The sequence below is a fragment of the Myotis nattereri genome, assembly GCF_964212035.1.
Source record: "Myotis nattereri genome assembly, chromosome: 7".
Taxonomy (NCBI): domain Eukaryota; kingdom Metazoa; phylum Chordata; class Mammalia; order Chiroptera; family Vespertilionidae; genus Myotis; species Myotis nattereri.
In genome coordinates, this window is record NC_138082.1 from 55,896,631 (window position 1) to 55,918,165 (window position 21,535).

General features: G+C 35.6%; 1 protein-coding gene across 1 annotated transcript in view; it reads left to right on the forward strand.

Moving 5' to 3' along the window:
• Positions 1-635: 635 nt before the first annotated feature.
• The window catches only part of WDSUB1 (WD repeat, sterile alpha motif and U-box domain containing 1), a gene marked incomplete at its 5' end in the record, with an annotated part of 40,897 nt that continues 19,997 nt past the window's right edge, over positions 636-21,535 (forward strand). Inside the window, 8 exons of the mRNA XM_081096112.1 lie at positions 636-1,033; positions 2,939-3,123; positions 4,153-4,245; positions 9,036-9,129; positions 10,949-10,982; positions 12,022-12,062; positions 12,143-12,249; positions 12,960-13,139. Of these exons, the coding sequence (XP_080952238.1) occupies positions 636-1,033; positions 2,939-3,123; positions 4,153-4,245; positions 9,036-9,129; positions 10,949-10,982; positions 12,022-12,062; positions 12,143-12,249; positions 12,960-13,139 (1,132 nt within the window). The remainder of the gene's footprint in view (positions 1,034-2,938; positions 3,124-4,152; positions 4,246-9,035; positions 9,130-10,948; positions 10,983-12,021; positions 12,063-12,142; positions 12,250-12,959; positions 13,140-21,535) is intronic.

Genomic DNA, 21,535 nt, shown 5'->3' on the forward strand with positions numbered 1-21,535 from the left:
TTGAGGTGAGCAGCTCTGGAATGAGACAGTGAGGAGAAGCAAGGGAAAGTCTTCAAAGGTGAAATGAATACCTGACATTTTAGATATTCAATGTCAAATCAATTTGAAGTTATTTGAGGAGGTTCTGTTTTAGGAGTTATGGAACTTAATTGGTATGGCAATGGTGACTGTGGTCATCATCAGAGGTTATAGTCTTATAAATGTTTTTTTTCCCTGCCAAATTACCCTTATCCCTGGTATAATATATTGTCCTTTAAAAAATATGAATGTAGCCAAAACCGGTTTGGCTCAGTGGATAGAGCGTCGGCCTGCGGACTGAGGGGTCCCAGGTTCGATTCCGGTCAAGGGCATGTACCTGGGTTGTGGTCACATCCCCAGTGGGAGATGTGCAGGAGGCGGCTGATCGATGTTTCTCTCCTATTGATGTTTCTAACTATCTCTCTCCCTTCCTCTCTGTAAAAAATCAATAAAATATATATATAAAAAAAATATGAATGTAGGAGCTTTCATTGAACAAATTTTTAAATTGATTCTGGCCCCTGTATATGTATTCAAGTTGCATTTATTTGCTTTCGAGGATCAAGTAACCTTTATCTATTTAAAAATTGCAGGATATTTTACTTCAACTGAAGAACATGGTGAAACTAATTCACACATTAGCTGATCATGGCGATGATGTCAACTGTTGTGCCTTCTCCTCTTCCCTCTTGGCTACTTGCTCCTTGGACAAAACAATTCGCCTCTACTCCCTGAGTGACTTTACTGAATTGGCACACTCTCCATTGAAGTTTCACACCTATGCTGTCCACTGCTGCTGTTTCTCCCCTTCAGGACATATTTTGGCATCATGTTCAACAGATGGTACCACTGTCCTATGGAATACTCAGAATGGACAGACATTGGCAGTGATGGTGCAGCCCAGTGGGAGCCCTGTGAGGGTTTGCCGGTTTTCCCCAGACTCCACTTGCTTGGTATCAGGGGCAGCTGATGGAACTGTTATTTTGTGGAATGCGCAGTCATACAAGTTACATAGGTATGGATATTTAAACCCTTTCCATTTTCAGTCCTTTTAACAGGCCTACGGGGAAAAAAAAATATTTTCATGATTTTAAGATTCAGATAAATTTCAGACATCACAAGGAAAAATATTTTGACCTGTCTTCTGACGGCCATAAGAACAGATGTTTACTGTGATTCTTGATTTTTGTAGCTCGTTGGCTCAAGTGTTCTTAATAAAGTAATGGCCCTGGCCGGTTTGTTCACTGGTTGGAGCGTCACCTGGGACTGAAGGGTCGCAGGTACCTCGGTTGCAGGCTCCATCCCTGGCTCTGGTTGGGGTGCATTCAGGAGGCAACCAATCAGTGTGTCTCTCTCACATCGATGGTTCTTTCTCTGTGTCTCTCCCCCTCCCTTCTACTCTCTCTAAAAGTCGATGGAAAAAATATCCTCGGGTGAGGATTAACTAATAATAATAATAATAATAATGGTTGGTATGTCTCACTTTAAGAGACACAACTATTTCCTTACAAGATTCTTGCTGGGTGAGAGACCTAAGCCCAGAAGGAAGAAGCTTGTGATAAGAGTGGTATTGTATTATCATTTCTTAAGAAAAAACCCCAACACCTGAAAACTCCTGTTGGATAAAAATACATCAATTAATTTACATGAGTAATGTTCAACTTACCAACATTAAAACTATGTACTTTTGTGTACTTACATTGTGGTGAAATGTTTATAACACAAAATTTACCATCTTTAAGTGTACAGTTCAGTGACATTAAGTACTTTAGAAACCATAAACATTTAATTGTTACCAATTAAAATAGCCTAATGTACCTTCCCCTCTCCCTACCCCTCAACATCGCTCAGAGCACAAATGCCAGCTGGTAAACAAGTGTTGCTCATTTCGGTTTAGGTCTTTGGGTTGAAGAAGCTGATGTGTTTCAAGTGATGTTAATAAATTGTTTAAAGAGAAAGCACAGAAAGAATGGAATGTCTTTAAGTCATATTCTAGAAATGAAATAGAGCTGTCAGCTGAGGAGTCTTTTTGAATTCTGCCTCTATAGCATTAGTTCACCAATGTATGTGATTAACGATATAAAATGATACTGCTATAGATTTGAGCACTGGATGGGACTCTGCACCAATCATTGTTTTTTTACTAGTTTATTTTTCCTAAATGAGAAAATGATATTGTTAGCACACTAGCACAGTGCTTCTTCATCTTCCCAACATCATTATAACTCGTTAATGGCACTTTCTTTTCATAAAGAATTTGCATTTGAAGATGAGGTGAAAGGCCTTACTATTGCTTTTGGGTGATTTTAATACAAAAGTTGAAAGTACCTTTAACCCCAATAGCATGTTATTCAATAAAAATAGTTTCATCACCCTGGCCTGTTTGGCTCAGTGGATAGAGCGTCAGCCTGCGGACTGAAGGGTCCGAGGTTTGATTCCGGCCAGGGGCGCATGCCTGGGTTCCGGGCTCTATCCCCGGTTGGGGGTGTGCAGGAGGCAGCCAATTGCTGGTTCTCTTTCATCACTGATGTTTCTCTCCCTATTCCTTCCTCTCTGAAATCAACAAAGAAATATATTTAAAAAAAATAGTTTCATCTTTTAAAAAAATATGTGACTAATTTATATTGTTGGGTGTCATCATTTTTGTTAAGTTTTGTATATCTTAATGTGTCCATACATACCGACTTGCTGTTCAGGAAAATAATATGAAGGTATGTGAACTTTGGTTTGGCTTGAGCATGTTAAGATTATATTTAAATCCTCTTATTTTAGAAAGCAGGTTTTAGTTTATAGCGTAAAAAATATTTTATTTTTATAGGCATCTATAACCCTTTCTTTCTGGTTCTGTAATAGCCAAGAAGTTGTGCTATAAGTAAAAGGTGCTAGGAAATGAAAACCTCCTTTTTTGCTTTTATTCCAGATGTGGTAGTGTTGAGGATGGCTCCTTGGTGGCCTGTGCATTTTCTCCCGACGGAAACCTCTTTGTCACTGGCTCCTCATGTGGGGACTTAACCGTGTGGGATGATAAAATGAGATGTTTGCATAGTGAAAAAGCACATGATCTTGGAATGACCTGCTGCGATTTTTCTTCACAGCCAGTTTCTGGTTAGTTATTTTATTCTTTTAAGCACTAGTGAGTCCTGTTTGTAATTTGTATATGACTTTTGGTTCTTGTTTCATCAAAAAAGGAGCCCTTTTATTCATTTTAAGGAATCATCCTTTTCCATTATGTTTTCTAATCACATTGAAATTACAAAGAGCTATTATATGTGAAATCAGACTCTTTAGTATGTGTATATTTTTGGTACCAGGTCTTTGAAATCTGGTGTGTATATTAAGTCTCAGTTTGGACTAGCCACATTTCAAGTGTTCTGTAGCCACGCATGGCCAGGCATGACCCTGTTGGCTAGCTCAGGTCGAGACAGTATCAGGATGGTGTTGGCATTCCCCTATTTCAGACCCATCATGGCTTGTTAAAATAATGTTAAAGTAAGATAAACTATCATATCCCAAAACACAAGCCCTATAAGTACATGTTCCGTTTCCCTGCCTCATCTCAAATCACATGTGGCCTCATGCATTTTCTAGCCACACTGGCTTTCTTCCATTTCTTCAGTGTTTCTAAGATTTTTCCAAGGGTTTTCCATGTGGACCCTTCACCTGGTTCACTCTTAATCCTCCTTTAGATTTCAGCTGGAAAGAAGTCACTCTAGATGAGCCTCCCTTGCTCTTACCTCCTGGACTCAATTTAATTAACTCACCCCTAATTCCTTGGCAGGGCCAGACCAAATGATTTCGTGGAACTTATACGGCCCTTGGGCTGAAGGTTCCCCACCCCTGAATTAATTGAATAGAATTATCCTATAAAATAAAAGGCTAATATGCAAATTGTCCCCTTGACCAGGAGTTTGACTGTGAGTTCAACCCGGGAATTTGAACAGGGGGCGGCCCCTCCCCTGGGCCGGTGCCAGCCCCACCCCCAATCAGTCCTATTGGGGTGGGCTGGCCAGACCCCACCTGTGCACGAATTCATGCACTGGGCCTCTAGTGTCAGTATAAGAAAGTGAAATACTTTTGGTTTAAATGTTTTTATCAATTATTGTGTACTTATTTTTAATAAATTTACATTTTTAGATGGAGAACAAGGTCTTCAGTGTTTTCGATTGGCGTCATGTGGTCAGGATTGCCAGACCAAAATTTGGGTTGTTTCTTTTAGCCATATCTTAGGTATGTATTCAACTAGTAGTTCTCTAAAATTGTTTGTGATCCAGATAAAATTTCTATTTTAATTGATCTTCTTGCCTAAGGTCCTCTGGATATCTAAGAGTGATTATTGAAATGTTTTAAGAACTTTTAACCAGAGTAAGACATACAAATGTTTTAAAAAGTTTGTGCTGACTGCTGATTGTGACCTCACCGCCAGCACACAGAGAGGTAACTACACTTTGCACTTTATCTGTTTTCAACTCTAGGTGGTTTTCACACAGTCTCTAAATATGGTTTTTACTACCAGATTTTAAATTATTCACTGTAGTTATTCTTTATTGTTTTTCTTGAGTCTTTTCCTCATGCATTGTACTATTCTTTCAGGTGACCCTTTAGTGAAGAAACTGAAGTCATTCAATTTTGGAACACAGTGTCCCTTTATGTTATTTCTTTATTAATTTCTTCTCTCCTTCCTCTCTTTGTATAACTCCCATTAATTGTGTTGGACCTTCTGACATGATTTTCTATGATTGTTCCCCCCCCCCCCACCTCCCACATTTACCTGTTTATCTTTTTATCTTTTTTTCTACTTCACTGAAAAATTCCTCAGCTTTATCTTTAACCTTCTTTGAGTTTTTTCAACTCATCGATCACATTTTTAATTTCTAAAAGCTCATCTTCTCTATTTCTTTTTCATAGTGTCCTCCTTTTATTTTATGAATGCAAGATCTCTTTAAAGCTTTTAGGATACCAGTGAGAGGATTTCTGTTTTGTTTTTAAGTTCCCTTGGGTCCTGATCATCTTTGTTTGCTCTTGGGCTGTTTTTTGTTGTTGTTGTTTGTTTGTTTGTTGTTTACCCTGATCTTTCTCTTTCTTGTAGTTACTTAAAGCAAATGTCTGGTGGTCTTGTATTCCATTGACATTTAAAAATTAGACAATAGGATGTTTAGAAGCTCTGTGCACATGGTGGTTTGTTTTGCTGACTTTCCTTTAGTATAAGGAGGTGGGTAGTTGACCCTTATTGGGGAGAGGTTGGGAGCTTAGAGAATTTGGGGATTCTGGCCTCTGGAACTGCCCTGGAGCTCCCCTGGCAGTTATTTTCCTTAGAAATGTTTGCCTGGGGAAGAGCACCTGGCTGTGGAGCAACGTGCTGTGGCCGGTCAGGGAGGAAGACACTGAGTGTTTCATAAACAGACGGTAGTTACCTCTTCTGTTTCCAGGTCTATATTTGTGTCATTCAGACTTTCCTTTCCCCCAACTGTTGATAATCCCAAATCCTTTGGAGTTTCCTAGGGCAGATTAGTTTTCTCTAGGCATTCTGGGCTATTACTCCTCTGAACTATCTATTCAGTTAATTTCCTTTCTGCCTTTCCAAAATTGGTTTCAGTTTCTGGTTTGCTGATGCCCCATTCCTGTTCTCTTCATTGATGTGAATTTATCTTTATTCCTTTATTAACATTTTATTTTTTTAATACATTTTTATTGATTTCAGAGAGGAAGAGAGAGGGAGAGATAGATAGCAACATCAGTGATGAGAGAGAATCATTGATTGGCTGCCTCCTGCCCGCCCACACTGGGGAGCGATCCCACAACCTGGGCATGTGCCCTGACCTGGAATTGAACCATGACCTCCTTGTTCATAGATTGACGCTCAACCACTGAGCATGCCGGCTGGGCCCTTTATTACCATTAATGGGAGCTCTGAAATATATGGTCAATTGGCCATTTGCTTCAGACACCTAAAAATATTCTTATTTTATTATCTAATAAGCTTCAGTTATATCACAGACTACATTTTGTTAATAATTATTATGAAAGATAAGCAAAGTGGGACAGTAGTTGCAGTGGTAAGCACAGATTTTAACCAGTAATACACTGTTGCAATAGGGAAAAGAGTCCACCATGAACTGAACTCAACCTCAGGTTACACAGAGGTGACTGGGCATTTTAAAGGAAGAAGGCAGATGTGGGTATTGATTCATGTGAAACCCATCTTGGTTTGCTAATTGGAACTTAAGGAAGTTAAACTACTAACTTCCTACAGGGCCTGGGAGTCAGGAACCCTATCTTCAGGTGTTGGATGAAATAAATACTTAGTAAAAATTTTTTGACAGTCTTGAGTTTTCTCATGCAGGCACTTTAAGGAGGCTAGAGTCATGCTGGGGATGCAACCTTGGGCTCTTAGAAACTATGTTAGTCTTTATAGGCCAAGATCAAGGACTAGTTGAGAAGACAACTCAGAAGAATCTGGCAGAGTTTGGTCAAAGAGAGACTCTTTGTCATTATACTAACTAGTGTATAAAGAAGGGCCTATTATCAGGAAAGAGATGAATTTCTTTTTGTGGAAATTTAGTTATTTCATTGCATATTAGGTTACACTTAGTAATGTATTCAGTTACTTGCTGAGGAGGCTAAGAGTTTCTTTATTTCTCTCATCTATCCTACCTCTGCCTTCTGTTCCTATCAAAGTAAAATTCTTATAAGAAGCCATGAACATAGTCATATATATATATAGATGTTCTATATTTGTAGATGTTCTAAATACAATATATTTTAAATAAAATAAATAAAATTGTTTCAAAGTAAAGCTTCTTATACATTGTCTGGAAAATGTATCTTTACACTGATTCTTTTAAAAATATACATAGCAGCCCTGGCTCGTGTGGCTCAATTGGTTGGGTGTCATCCATGTTCGATTCCCAGTCAGAGCACAGGCCCGGGTTGTGGGCTCACTCCCTGATAGGGGGTGTGCAGGAGGCAGATAACCAATGTTTTACTCTCACATGGATGTTCTCTTTCTTCCTTTCTCTCTCTAAAAATCAATAAAAAATCTTAAAAAGATATACATAACAGTTTATTAATGTTCATTTAAAACATTTTTATAAAGCATTTATGTCATTTGTACCCTAATTTAATTGCTTTTCTGTGGGGGAGAGTAGATAGACATATGTATCGTATCTTTGAGAATGTAACCTTTTCTTATGGTCATATTGCAAGTTTTTTGGTCTTCATTTGGTTGGTAGCTTAACATTTTTGCTTTGTTTGATTGATTATGCCTATTTACTGATCTGCATGTTCTAAACAGTGCTTTTAATGCCCATGTCTGTTCTCCCAGATAAAAATGTATTTTTTCCTATTTTGAACAGAAAATGCATATTTAAATAATAAATAAAAAACAAATATATATATGTGTGTATATATATATATACATACTTGTTGAAACTTACTCTAATGATCTTTTTGTTTAGTTAAATACTTGCCATCTTAAGAGCCATTGACACTTCAAAAAAGTTTTCATTAGGTTGAGAAAATTATAGATTTCACTTAGTTCCTTGTCCTCTCCAACCCCCAGGGCAATTTCTTCTTAATAATTATTTTTATAGGCTGTTACTAAAATATATTGAGTTCCTTTAAAATAGTTGTGATATTTCTTTTCAAGAGCTTATAGGAAGTAAAAGATTTTAGTGTTACATACTTGGTAGGCATGTTATAAGATATATTGGAATTATAAGATGTGTAAATTACCATTGATTATTTTTCATATATGAAATGAGAAAATACTTAATATCAGATTTTAAAAACTACTGCTATTTGATTCTTTTTAGGCTTTTGGGAAATTGATATATGTATATTATTAACTAATCCTATATAATAAAAGCCTGATATGCTAAGTGCCCAGTCGTCCAGTTGTCTGTTCAACCAATCAAAGCGTAATATGCTAATGATATGCTAAGGCTGCTCAGCTGCTTGCTATGACATGCACTGACCACCAGGGGACAGTCAACTGGTGGACCAGTCACTATGACATGCACTGACCACCAGGGGGCAGACGCTCCAACTGGTAGGTTAGCTTTCTGCTGGGGTCTGGCCGATCAGGACTGAGTGAGACGGGCCGGACATGCCCTGGAACCCTCCCGCGGCCCTTCCCAGCTGGCCAACCTCCTATGTCCTTCCTTGGCCCCAATTGTGCACCGGGTGGGGTCCCTCGGCCTGGCCTTCACCCTCTCACTATCCGGGATTCCTCGGAGAGCCAGTTTTGGCCCAATCCCGCAGGCCAGGCCGAGGGACCCCGCTGGCGCACTAATTCATGTACCGGGCCTCTAGTTTATATAATAAAAGCCTAAGCGACTGTTATGACAGAATGACCAGTTGCTATGATGCACACTGGTCACCAGGGGGCAGACACTCAATGCAGGAGCCACCCCCTGGTGCTAAGTGCACTCTCACAGGGGGAGTGCTGCTCAGCCAGAAGCAGGGCTCACGGCTGGTGAGTGTAGTGGCGGTGGCAGGAGCCTCTCCTGCCTCCGTGGCAGCGCTAAGGAGCAGCGAGCTGGGCACTAAGGAGCAGCGAGCTGGGCAGTAAGGAGCAGTAAGCAGGTGGGTGGTAAGGAGCAAGGGGTCCCGGACTGTGAGAGGGCACAGGCTGGGCTGAGGAAACCCTTCCCCCCCCCCCCCCCAGTGTACGAATTTTGTGCACTGGGCATCTAGTATATTTAATATTATTAAATATATTTTAAAATCAAATACAAAGATTATAATATACTTTAAATTTTTATATATTTTTAAAATTTGATAATTATAGCAATCCCCTGTCTAATGTTTGCTGACCATACCATTTTCTTTACCTATTTCTGAACTTTGGAAACCATTTAATCACACTACATTCCAGTATCTGAGTTGCATGGGAATTTTTTTCATTTTTGTCCTGTAGGCACTGAAAGATTAATTGAATAAATAATTGTGTAATAGCTTTGACATAAGAGTGAATTCTAAGGGTCAGCTTGCTAATTTTCTCACCTTATTATTTGCAGGTTTTAAATTAAAATATAAAAGTGCACTGAGTGGGCACAGTGCTCCTGTTCTGACTTGTGCTTTTTCTCACAATGGGCAGATGCTAGTCTCAGGGTAAGCTATTTAGTTGTAATTTCCTTAAACCATTTTGATATAAATTAGAACAGACATTTACCGTATTGATATGGGTTTATGTCTGGGCTCTGTTCTGTTCCATTGATCTTCGTGTCTGTTTTTATACCAGTACCATGTACTATATAGTCTTGTAACATAGTTTCATATCAGGTAACGTGATACCTTCAACTCTGATAGGGATTGCATTGCATCTGTAGATTGCTTTGCGTAGTATGGACGTTTTAATGATGTTCATTCTTCCTGTCCATGAGCATGGTATTTGTTCAGTCTTATTGTTTGCTATTCCCATATGTGAACTCTTGTTTGTTGTCCTAATTTCTGTTTTCCCAATACAGTGCTTTTAAGATTACTAATCATGATCCAGCTTCTCATTTATATATCATTTGGGTGAATTAATTTTAATTGTACCAGTGGTAGTCTCAGAAATTGGAATTTTCTTTTAGTTTCCTTTTTTGGGGATGCTCAGAAGTAATGGAGTTTTCCCTAAGAATTTGATATTCCAAAAACAATACCTTGTACTGTAAGGGATTTAAGGCTAAATAAGAATGTCTATAAATTATGTCTAGCATATACATACTCAACTAATATTAGGTATGAGTATGATTTCTTAAAGTTTTTTGGCTGAAATTTAACACATAATGCTATAACTATGTGTTGTTGTTTTTTGGCATCCAAATGCATTTATATGATTCCCATTTTCTTGTATTTTATTTTACATTTGAACTTTTAAAGTATAATTCTTATTTTGAGTATATGACACAGATGCTGCATTCAAGATGCATTATCAACACTCAGTAGCCTACTATTAAGGAATTTTAACTATTATTGAAAGGAATTTTAAGGCTTCCATACGTATGATTCCTGTGGTCAGACTATAATCAGCTACCTTTTAATAATAAGTACAAATATTATTAAAGTTGTACAGAGGGTGGTAACACTTGTATTACTATGTTTTCTTGTCTTGCAACATATATCATGAGTTATAAACATCATTTCCAAAGGGGGAAAATACCATATAGGGCATATTTATCTGTTGTTTTTAATTATGTACTTTGTGTAGTATTGCCTTTTTTTGTTTGATGATTTTTTTCCACCACTGGAATAATCCCTGGTGATTTTCGATGTGAGAGATGCACATCAATTGTTTGCCTCCCACACGTGCCCAGACTAGGGCCGGGGATCAAACCTGAAAACCAGCTATGTGCCCTTGACCAGGAATTGAACCCAAGACCCTTCGATGTGGAGGCCTATGCTCTAACCACTGAGAACACTGGCCCTGATAGTTGCTTTTAATTTTTATACCATTAACCGAAGCCATGTAGAGTTCATACCAAGTTTAAAATTATAATTTTCAAAAATGGGTCACAATCAAGACATATATATATTGATTAGTAATTAAGGCACAGCCATATCAATGATAAAGAACAATGCTATCTGAAACAAAAACCAAGTAGCAAGTAATACCTTTTCCTTGTAGTGGTTTTTCCCTTTGAGTTACTAACTTGACATGGTGTTGTGTCTTATTTATACATAACAAATTCTTATTCCTTTATGGCTTATATAGTATAAGTTGCATATGCTAGTGTTTAATAAAGATTATAATTTTCTGATAAATTTCATATATGGCATGTAGTTGTTTAAATAAAAGTTCATCATATAAAAAAGTGCATTCTAAATGTGTATCAATATTTTAACCTTTTCTGAAAAAGTTATTTAACTGATTTTAAAATACTAATTAAATAGATACTATACTGTTTTTATAGAATTTTTCACTCATACTTTTTTTTTTCTTTTAAAGATCAGTGGATAAGTCTGTTATAGTGTATGATATTGTAAGTATTTAAAAATCTTGGTGTGTGATCTGTGTAAAGTATATTTATTTATTAGGCTACTGAACTTCAAGTTTAGTTAGGCAAGATGAAAAAAAATATATACTTTTTTCCTGTTTAGTGTGCCCAATAATATAATATAAATATTTTCAGAGATGCTGAAATAGTTATGCAAATAAGGTACTGGTTCTGGGACAAGTCCTTGAATATTTCAATAATGATTTTAAAATGGACAGATGTTTAATCTGAGCAAAGAAAATACAGATGTAAAGAGCATCAATATCCAAAATACTGCTTTATATCAATTATTCTTAAAGTTTTACATCAGGTTTTCATAACAACAAAGGGTGAATGTTTACCCCAGAGTATGTGAGGGTATAGCTGAGAGTGGCCAACCACTGTTCGAGTTCTGGCTAGATTTAGAGACCATTATGAGAAAGAGTAGGTTATAATCGTTTTGGGGAGAATGGGAGTTTTGGGTAGAACCATATGAATAAAGACCAGGTTGCACGAGTATGAAGAAAAATCAACATTCACATATAGTGAAGATGTAGTTAATTAAAATATTCTCCAGGAGGAGTCAGTGTTGAGGAAAGACTTATTATGAGTCTAATAGTGGAGGGCCAGCTAAGTGTATTCAGAATCTATTAAGTGACTAATTCCTACTCATTGGTCTTGCAGTAGGTGCAAGTCAAATGCCATAGCAAAAATATAAATTATTTCACATAATAGATGTTTAGGTTATTATTAGTAAGTTCAAACACATCAGCAAAAGTCAAGAATACATTATACTAAAAATTTCTAGGAAAGTGGGCAGTAGACAACAGTGCTGATAATTAAGAAAGAGTGAAATAGGTATCTGATAATTTTATTAGGTGTAGATGCTATTTTTTTATTCATTAGGTAAAGTTTCAAACTATATTAGTAACTAATAATATTAAAACACATAGAGTATATAAACCATTTATGTCAAACAATTTTTTTATTAGTAACTTTTGCCTGAGTTAATGTAAAGCTATTATTTCGTTGTTTTGTTTTTCAGAATACTGAAAATATACTTCACACATTGACTCAGCATACCAGGTCTGAACTTAACCTTATTTTGTATTAATATAATTAAAAAATTAGTATGAGGATACATAATAGTTGTTTTTATTAACTAGGTATGTCACAACTTGTGCCTTTGCCCCCAATATCCTTTTGCTTGCTACTGGTTCAATGGACAAAACAGTGAACATCTGGCAGTTTGACCCGGAAACACTTGGCCAAGGTTAGTAAGGACTTTATATTTAACCCAGTTCAACCCCTTTCACCTCTAAAATCAGAAATTCAGTATTTTTTTTAACCAATTATTAACATTGCTTTCCTCAGTATTAAGTATACGTCCTTATTTAAAATATAATTTAAAAATAGTTTTAGAGAAGACCGTGTTAAAGTAGTTACCTATGTTAAAACTCTCAAATACTTTGGGTGCACACTCGTGTATATCACATGTCCCATAGTTTTGTAAGCTATTTATACTCCATACTCATTTTTTCCAAATAAATATAGCCTGTAAACAAAATAGAAATTATAGTTTTATTTTGTTGGTTTTATTTTTGGCCTCATCAAGCAATGCTGACACATAATTTAAGAGTTTTATTTATTTTTATCACTGCCAAAATTAACCAAATAGTGGAGCTAATATGCAGATGAGAGAGCCAATAGAATTCTTTTCCTGATAAGTATTTTATATAATAAAGAAAAATTGTTTTTATTCAGCAAAAAAAGTTCCAAAAGAGTAGTATTTAATGTATTAAATAGCACTTTATTTATACATGCTACTTGATGTTCTGAAAAATTTTAAAGGGATGTTAAAGTAGTAAAACACAGATTTAAGGACATTTTATTTACTTTTTAATATATAAAGGAAACCATTTTTCTTTTGTTGTTATTTCACTTGCCTATTTGTTTGTGGGATTGTTTTGTTTGCTTTTTAAGCAAGGAGCACAGAAGGACAACTGAAGCAGTTCACTGAAGATTGGTCCGAAGATGATGTCTCAGCATGGCTTTGTGCACAAGATTTAAAAGACCTTGTTGGTGTTTTCAAAATGAATAACATCGATGGGAGAGAATTGTTGAATCTTACAAAAGAAAGCCTGGCTGATGATTTGAAAATTGGTAAGATCAGTGAAAGATTTTATGTCTTTGTATAGGACAATATATTTTCACTAGCTTATGGCAGCGATTTTCAACCTTTTTCATCTCATGGAACACATAAACTAATTACTAAAATTCTATGGCACACCAAAAAATATATTATTTTTTGCCGATTTGATAAAAAATAGGTATAATTTTGATTCACTCACACCAGACGGCTATTATTAGTTGGCTGTTGTCATTTTGTTATTTGCCAATCTAAGGGAAAGAGGTCAGTGCCCCTGACTAAATAGTTAAGATATTGCATGTTCTAAAAGTTCTTGCAGCACTCTGGTTGAAAATTGCTGGGTTATGGAAAATAAATGTTTAGGTAACTTAAGCCACCATGTAACTGTAATTTTAGGGAGGCTGGGTGAAAAAGTGAAGGGATTAAGCAGAAAAAACACACAGCCTCATAGACAAATACATAGACAACAGTATAGTGATTACAGAGGGGAGAAAGGAGAGAGGGGGAAGATAGAGAGTAAAGGGAGCATAAATGGTGATGGAAGGAGACTTGATTTGGTTTGGTAAACACAATAGAATGTAAATGATGTGTTGTAGAATTATACCCCTGAAATCTATATAATTTTATTAACTAGTCACCCCAATAAATTCAATAAAAAACTAAATTTAAAAAATATTTTTTAAATTTGAGATGTAATTACATGATAAAACTCACCCTTTTATAAGCAAACAATGCAGTGGTTTTTAGTATATTTATGGGGTTGTACAACTACCACCACTATCTAATTTTGAACATTTTCATCACTTCAAAAGAAACCCCATGCCTATTGGCAGTCACTCCTTATTCCCTTTCTCTCTAGTCCCTGGCAACTACTAATCGATTTTCTGTCTCTAAAGATTTGCCTATTTTTTGTTGTTGTTGTTTTACTTGTATTTTATTCAGACAATTTAAACATTTCTTTCATCTCTACATCTTTATTTATTTGGTTTCTTCCATTTTTTAAAAATAATTTAAAGATTTGCCTATTCTTGACATTTCATATGGCCTTTTGTGTCTGGCATCTTTTACTTATTAGCAGATTTTCAAGGTTTATCCATGTTGTAGCATATATTAGTACTTCATGACTTTTCATGACTGAATAATATTCCATTGTATAAATTTATCACTTTTTGCTTACCCACTCTTCAGTTGATTGAATTTAGATTGTTTCAGTTTTTTAGCTGTTATAATAATGAGGCCAGGAAATTCATGCACAAGTTGAGTGAGCATCTGTTGTTTTCTTGGCTGTATAATTAGGAATGGAATTGGTAGGTCAGATGGTAACTCTGTGCTTACATTTGAGGAACTGCCAGACTATTTTCCAAAGCAGCTGTGCTATTTTACATTCTCACTAGCAATGTATAGGGATTACAATTTCTCCTTATCATTAACACTTGTTTGCCTTCTAAATTATGCCATCCTTGTGGTTTCTCATTGTGGTTTTGATATGCATTTTTCTGGTGATTAGTGTGCTTATTGGCCATTTTATATCATCTTTGGAGAAATGTCTATTCAGATCCTTTGCCCATATTAAAAATCGGGTGCCTGGCTAGGTGTGGCTCACAGTTGAGCATCAACCCAGGAACCAAGAGATCACCGGTTTGATTCCCGGTCAGGGCATATGCCTGGGTTTCGGGCTCAATCCCCAGTAGGGGGAATGCATGAGGCAGCCAGTCAATGATTCTTTCTCATCATTGATGTTTCTATCCCTCTCCCTTCTACTCTGAAATCAATAAAAATATATTAAAACAAACAAACCAAAAACTAGGTTGTCTTTTTATTGTATTGTTGAGTTGTTTATATATAAATTTAGATGCTAGACCAGGGATGGCGAACCTATGACACGCGTGTCAGAGGTGACACGTGAACTCATTTTTTTGGTTGATTTTCTTTGTTAAATGGCATTTAAATATATAAAATAAATATCAAAAATATAAATCTTTGTTTTACTATGGTTGCAAATATCAAAAAATTTCTGTATGTGACATGGCACCAGAGTTAAGTTAGGGTTTTTCAAAATGCTGACACGCCGAGCTCAAAAGTTTCGCCATCACTGTACTAGATCTTTATCAAATATAAATATTTTTTCCCTTTACTACACAAAAGTATTACATTTTGATGAAGTCCACTTTATCTGTGTGCTTTTTTCTTTTGTTGCATATACCATGGGTGTAATATCTAAGAAACCATTGCCTAATCCCAAATCTCAAAGATTTACACCTATGTTTTCTTCTATGACTTTTATAGCTTTAGCTCTTAGATTTAGGTGTGTGACCAATTTTTACTTTATTTTTATAAGTGATATAAAGTAGAGATCCAGCTTCATTTTTTTTTGTTTTTAAATGTGGATATCTAGTTGCCTTAGCACCATTTGTTGAAAAAAACTGTTCTTTCCCCTTTGAATTATCTTGGCACCTTGTTGAAAAATCAATTGACCATGTATTCGAGGGTTTATTTCTAGACTCTTAATTCTATTTCATGGATCTGTTTGTCTGTTATGCTAGTACCACACTGTTTTAATTACTGTAGATTTATAGTAAATTTTGAAATTGAAAAGTGTGCGTGGGTTTTTTTTTGTGTGTTTTTTTTTTTCAAGATTGGTTTTGCTACTCTGGGTCCTTAGCATTTCCATATGAATTTTATGCAAAATTTTAATTTCTGCAAAAGAGCCACCTGATATTCATAAGGATTATATTGAATTTGTAGACTAATCTCAGGATTAGTCATCTTAACAATGTTAATCTTTTTAATCCATAAGCACAGGATATTTTTCTATTTTTTCAGGTCTTTTAAAAATGTCTCTCAGCAAGTTTTTTTAATTTTCAGTGTTCAAGTCATTTTTTTCTTAAGTGTAAAATTCCGTGGTTTTTAGTAAATACATCACTACCTAATTTCAGAACATTGTTTACCCTCCCAAAGAACCCCAGTCTTTTCCAAGCCTCTGGCAACCACTAATCTATTTTTCTCTCTCTATGAATTTGCCTATTTTTGACATTTTTTGTACAAACTCCCATACAATATGTGGCCTTTGTATCTGACTTCTTTTATTTAACATAATACTTTCAGGGTTCAGTCATGTTTTTGTGTGTATAACTATTCATTCCTTTTTATGGCTGAATAATATTCCATTGTATGGCTATAGCTGTACCACGTTTTGTTTATCTGTTTACCACTTGATGGACATTTGGGTTGCTTCCGCTTCTTGGCTATCATCAGCTATGCTGCTATGAACATACATGTCTGTGTTTTTATGTGAATATATGTTTTCATTTGTCTTGGGTATAGTTAGGAATAGAATAACTCTACATTTTACATTTTGAGGAACTGCCAGACTGTCTTCCAAAGCAGCTGTACCATTTTTCATTCCCGCCAGCAATATGTGAGGATCCAATTCCTTCATCTTTGTTAGCACCTGTTGTTACCTGTCTTCTTGATTATAGCCATTCTAGCAGATGTGAAATGGTATTTTATTGTGGTTTTGATTTGCATTTACCTAATGACATGGAGCATGTTTTCAAGTGCTTATTGGCCATTTGTAATCTTTCGGGAGAAATGTCTATTTGGATCCTTTGCCCTTTTAAAATTGGTTTATTTGCCTTTTTATTGTTGAGTTGTAGGAGTTGTTTTATTCTGGATACTAGATCCTTATCAAAAACAGTTTGAAGTCTTAATGTTATGCTCTAATAAACATAAGAAACAGACACTATTCTCAATATGCTATAGTAAAATCTTAATTAACAAGAAAGTTTAGGAAATAGAATATAATGAGATTTATTTTTAATGAATAGTCAATTAACAATGTTTATTATCAAGGATCATTTTAAAGTAAGTGGGGCCTTGACTTACGAGTGTCCCGACTAACGAGTTTTTTGAGATACCAGCTGTCTCTCAGCCGATTTTTTGCATTGAGTTGATAGAGAAATTTGAGTTAACGAGCTCCTTAATGAGCTCCTTAAGGAGCTTGGTCTTGGAATGGATTAAACTCGTAAGTCAAGGCCCCACTTTATAGTATTATACTTTCCTTATATAGTAAAGACAGTATGTGAACCTATTTAAATTTCTTGGAGACTTAGGCCTTTTAAGAAGTTAGCAGAATGCTGATTTTGTGAAAATACTTAGGGTTAAATGGTTTTGTACCCAGGCCATACAAAAGTTATTTTTGTATCTTTAATAAGTTATTTGCTTTATAATTTACTCTTCCTGAAAGTAGGTAGTATTGTGTAGTGTTGTGTTCTTTTTGTTTTTTAAGTTCTGGTGAATTTAACATCTTCATTAGTAATCTTAACAGTACCTTTCTCCCAGAAACACTTGACAATGTAAAATAATAGTTATAGGTTTTAACAAATGATGTTTGAAAACACAACAACAGCATAGTAAAAATTATTAATAGTAATAGAATTTTATTCTGCTAGTCAGATAAATAAAGAAGAAATTCTTACAAGATTCAATGACAGGAAATAGTTTTTGATTAGTAGTTACAATGATTTTAAAGTATGAAATAAATTTTGAAAGTATCGGGCTCAAGCCAAAATTGAAATACAATTTAAGTAAGTTCTGTGGTGGTTTAATAGCTAATTAGGAAAATCATTATGAATGGAGAGAGTAATTTGCATATTCTCTAGTAAATAAGGAATCTGTTTTAAGATTTGGAAAGTTAGCAAATTCAACAAATTCAACACAGAATGAAGTAGTAAATAAATTCGTAAAAAAAATGGGGACATTTACTTTTTTACATTCAAATTGAAGATTTTAATGTTTTTGCAAAATTGTAAAGGATCAAGAGGCTAACTTTAATTTTCTACAAGTGCTACTTTAAGCTACAGTGAATTTCTTTGTTTTGAATTTTAAGCAGACTTTTCCTCAAAACACTAAATTGGAATAATAGAGAATTGAAAATGGATCTAGGGAAAAAAATGTGTTAAGAGGCAAACTGATGAGTATATGACAGTGAATTTTATTTGTCTTTGTGTTACAACTGTTAAAGTGGTTCCTATGTCAACATGAATAAATATGAATTTGTTTAACATTCATCATATGGAGGAAGTTGATTAATTGTGCAATAAAGTGTATTGGAGTGTTAGAGACCAACGTAGTATATCTATTATGTTTGACACTTAAAAAAATTATTTTTAGGGAATCAAGCAGTCCATCAAATATTTTTTCAATAAGCTTTTTTAAATAAACAATTAAGGAACTTTTTGTAGATTTGAATATCTGTTGGAATCTGGTGCTTTAACCTAGGATAATAGTCATTTTCTAGGATTGTGTTGATGAAAACTAAGGGTATAATTGACATACAGTTTTAGGTAGGAAATAACTCCTTTTATCTAGTAATACATTTGCAAAAGGAATGTCCAGGCAGAGATTATAGGTACAAAAGATCCTTGGCATTGAGAAAGATATGTCTTAAGATGTTTGAGTCTACGAATTTGTGAACTCTACTGTAGCATTAAATATCTCATTCAAAAAGCATAAAGTATGAAAAGTGAAGTGCAAGAAAGTCTCTCTGAGGTGTGATGCTAGGGCTAGGCACATAGTCACTAGCCACATAACTTTCATCTGCCTTCGTTTATATTGGTCTCAGGAATATTGCAAAATGCTATCTATCTTGGAGTTTGGAATTGCTGTAGATAATATAATATAGAAACTTGGGAATGACAAATGCCAAGGAACTATGGTATAACTTGTCAGCCCATACACTTAATATTCAAATAATTATCAATCATAGATTCCTAATTGGGAACAAGGTTTGTTTTTTTTTCAAAAGGTACCTTTACTTTTTCATCTTGTGTTTCCAAGAAACCATAAAAAGCAAATGAGAGATTTTTGTTTTCTAACTTAAAATTAAATTACATCAAATGCTTTTTCAAACTTAATACATCCACTGCCTTAACATCATCAGATTTTGAAAGTTTCAAATTTCAGTTCCTAATAATACAGTACTTCCTTAGGTAGATTTTTACTTGTTGCCTAACTGCCTATGTTGTTAAGGAATAGAACATTTAGCATTTTTTTTTCTTTACACATGATAAAGGTGAAATGGGCCCTTCACATCTAGTTACTGTGGGCTAACTTCTTATTGGAGTGGACTGAACATCCCAGTTCATTTGCTGCTCTTAGATAGCCCTCCCCACTTGCCAGTGAGTGCATGTTGGGCATTTTAGAGTCGCCTTTCCTCAGGCCCATCAGATGTCCTGTGGCTTCCGTCCACACAGATGTCAACCTCTGGTCTTATGGATGTTGATGGCTTGTCATCATCTACTTATACTATTGTGGGGTTCATAAGGATACCTTGTTTCGTTGGAAATATCATTGGGATTTGATTTTGCTATCTAGTTATCTGTTTTTATGTGGGGATTCAGAGGAATTAAATTAAGAAGCTATATTGTCCTCATCTCCTCAAAATCCTTTTGAAAATCCCTACTGTAACTACAGCCTCGGGTTGTTTTTTTCCTGATTATAGATTTTAGATTTACCTGACTTCTCTTGATCAGTAAGAAGGTTTATTATTATTATTATTAATTTTTTTAAAATCCTAAGTAGTTTAAAATTTTATTTCTGAGAACTGAGCTTTGGTTCTCTGGTTCTCTCTGGGTGGGGGTGGAGGGTGAAGGGGTGATTCTTGACCAGCCTGCTGGGCTGAGTTTGTTGGCTCCAGGCTGTAGCGCCTCTAGCTAAAACGCATTGCTGCTTCATTACCGATCTTATAGGACAAAGTTGGGGAGAGTGAAGGGTACAAGTGGAAAGGTCACTCTTCCCCTTCATGGATACAAATCCCTGCTGTAAGCTGTCATTCCCATCCCCCAACTTTGGAATCCAGTTACCTCTGTTTCCTTGTGGGTTTTCTGTTTTGTGTTCTATGTTTGATGGTTGTGTCTGTATCATTCTTTATTATGTAGCATTTCCAGGGGTAAGTAAGGGTTGGGGATGAGGGTACAGGAGCTGGTGGCCTTCTAACTTGTCATCTTATTCAGAACTAGGTGCCTTTTCAGGGTTATGTATATGCAGGCATACCTCATTTTATTGTGCTTTGTTTTGTTGCACCTTGCTTTATTGCGCTTCACAGATTGTCGCGTTGTGTGTGTGTGTGTGTGTGTGTGTTGTTGTTTTTTATATAAATTGAAGGCAAGACCCTCTGCCAGCAAAAAGATTATGCGTTTGTCTGGAACTGAACCCACAATATCTCGAAGGTATGCCTGTATAGCCAGATATTGCCCATCTTAGCTGGTAAGGGTCCTTTCTTCCTGAGCACTTACGTTTAACACACTTATTCCCAACTCCCAGTCACAAAAGGGGATTATTTTCTGGTTAAGTTCTTTGGATTTGACTTGGTAACTGTTTCCTTTTTAAAAATGACATTAAATTGGACAAGGATTACACACAATTTAACTTTTTCTTATGTGGGATATTTTGAAGAGGTTTTCTATAGTCTCTATTACAAATATTACATAAGATTCTAAATATTAGCCAATGTATAATATTTTTGACAGAATGGGAAATATATTTTTCAGAATATTAAATGTTTTTATATCTTCTTATTAGATGTTGTATAATTATCCCTTTAAATGAGATGACTACTGTCTAATTATATACCTGCTGTGGTGCTTTTAAAAAATTATTTAACAAATCCTCAGTTTGGTTCCATGAATTACATAGGAATCTCAGTATGCAGTGAGCAGTCCCTAAGAGGCAGGCAGCTGCTAAGTTGGCTTGCCATACTTCCTTTGATATGGTCAGGGAGTCCAAATAGATTTAAACAGCTTACGGCACAGCAGGCAGCATGAGCCTCATGTTCAGATTGGTACCCCTTTCTCCCTAAGCCTTGTGGGGCCAATGTATGTTTATGTCACAACTGAGAAACCTTAAGCCAGTGGTTCTCAACCTTCCTAATGCCACGACCCTTTAATACAGTTCCTCATGTTGTGGTGACCCCCAACCATAAAATTATTTTCGTTGCTACTTCATAACTATAATTTTGCTACTGTTATGAATCATAATGTAAATATCTTATATGCAGGATGTATTTTCATTGTTATAAATTGAACATAATTAAAGCATAGTTATTTATCACAAAAACAATATGTAATTATATATGTGTTTTCCGATGGTCTTAGGTGACCCCTGTGAAAGGGTTGTTCGACCCCCAAAAGGGTCACGACCCACAGGTTGAGAACCGCTGCCTTAAGCCCTTACCCACCCACCCCTGCCAATCTTATAAGGGGATTGCTAACAAACCAGCCCAAGAGGAAGACATTATCTTTTTACTTATCTGGAAACAGACCTGCCTTCCCATTGGAAGGGAGACACTTTCTCTCTAGCTTCCAAGTATGTTTGCAAATGTCCTTGAAAAGGTGTCTCTGCTATCTTTTCC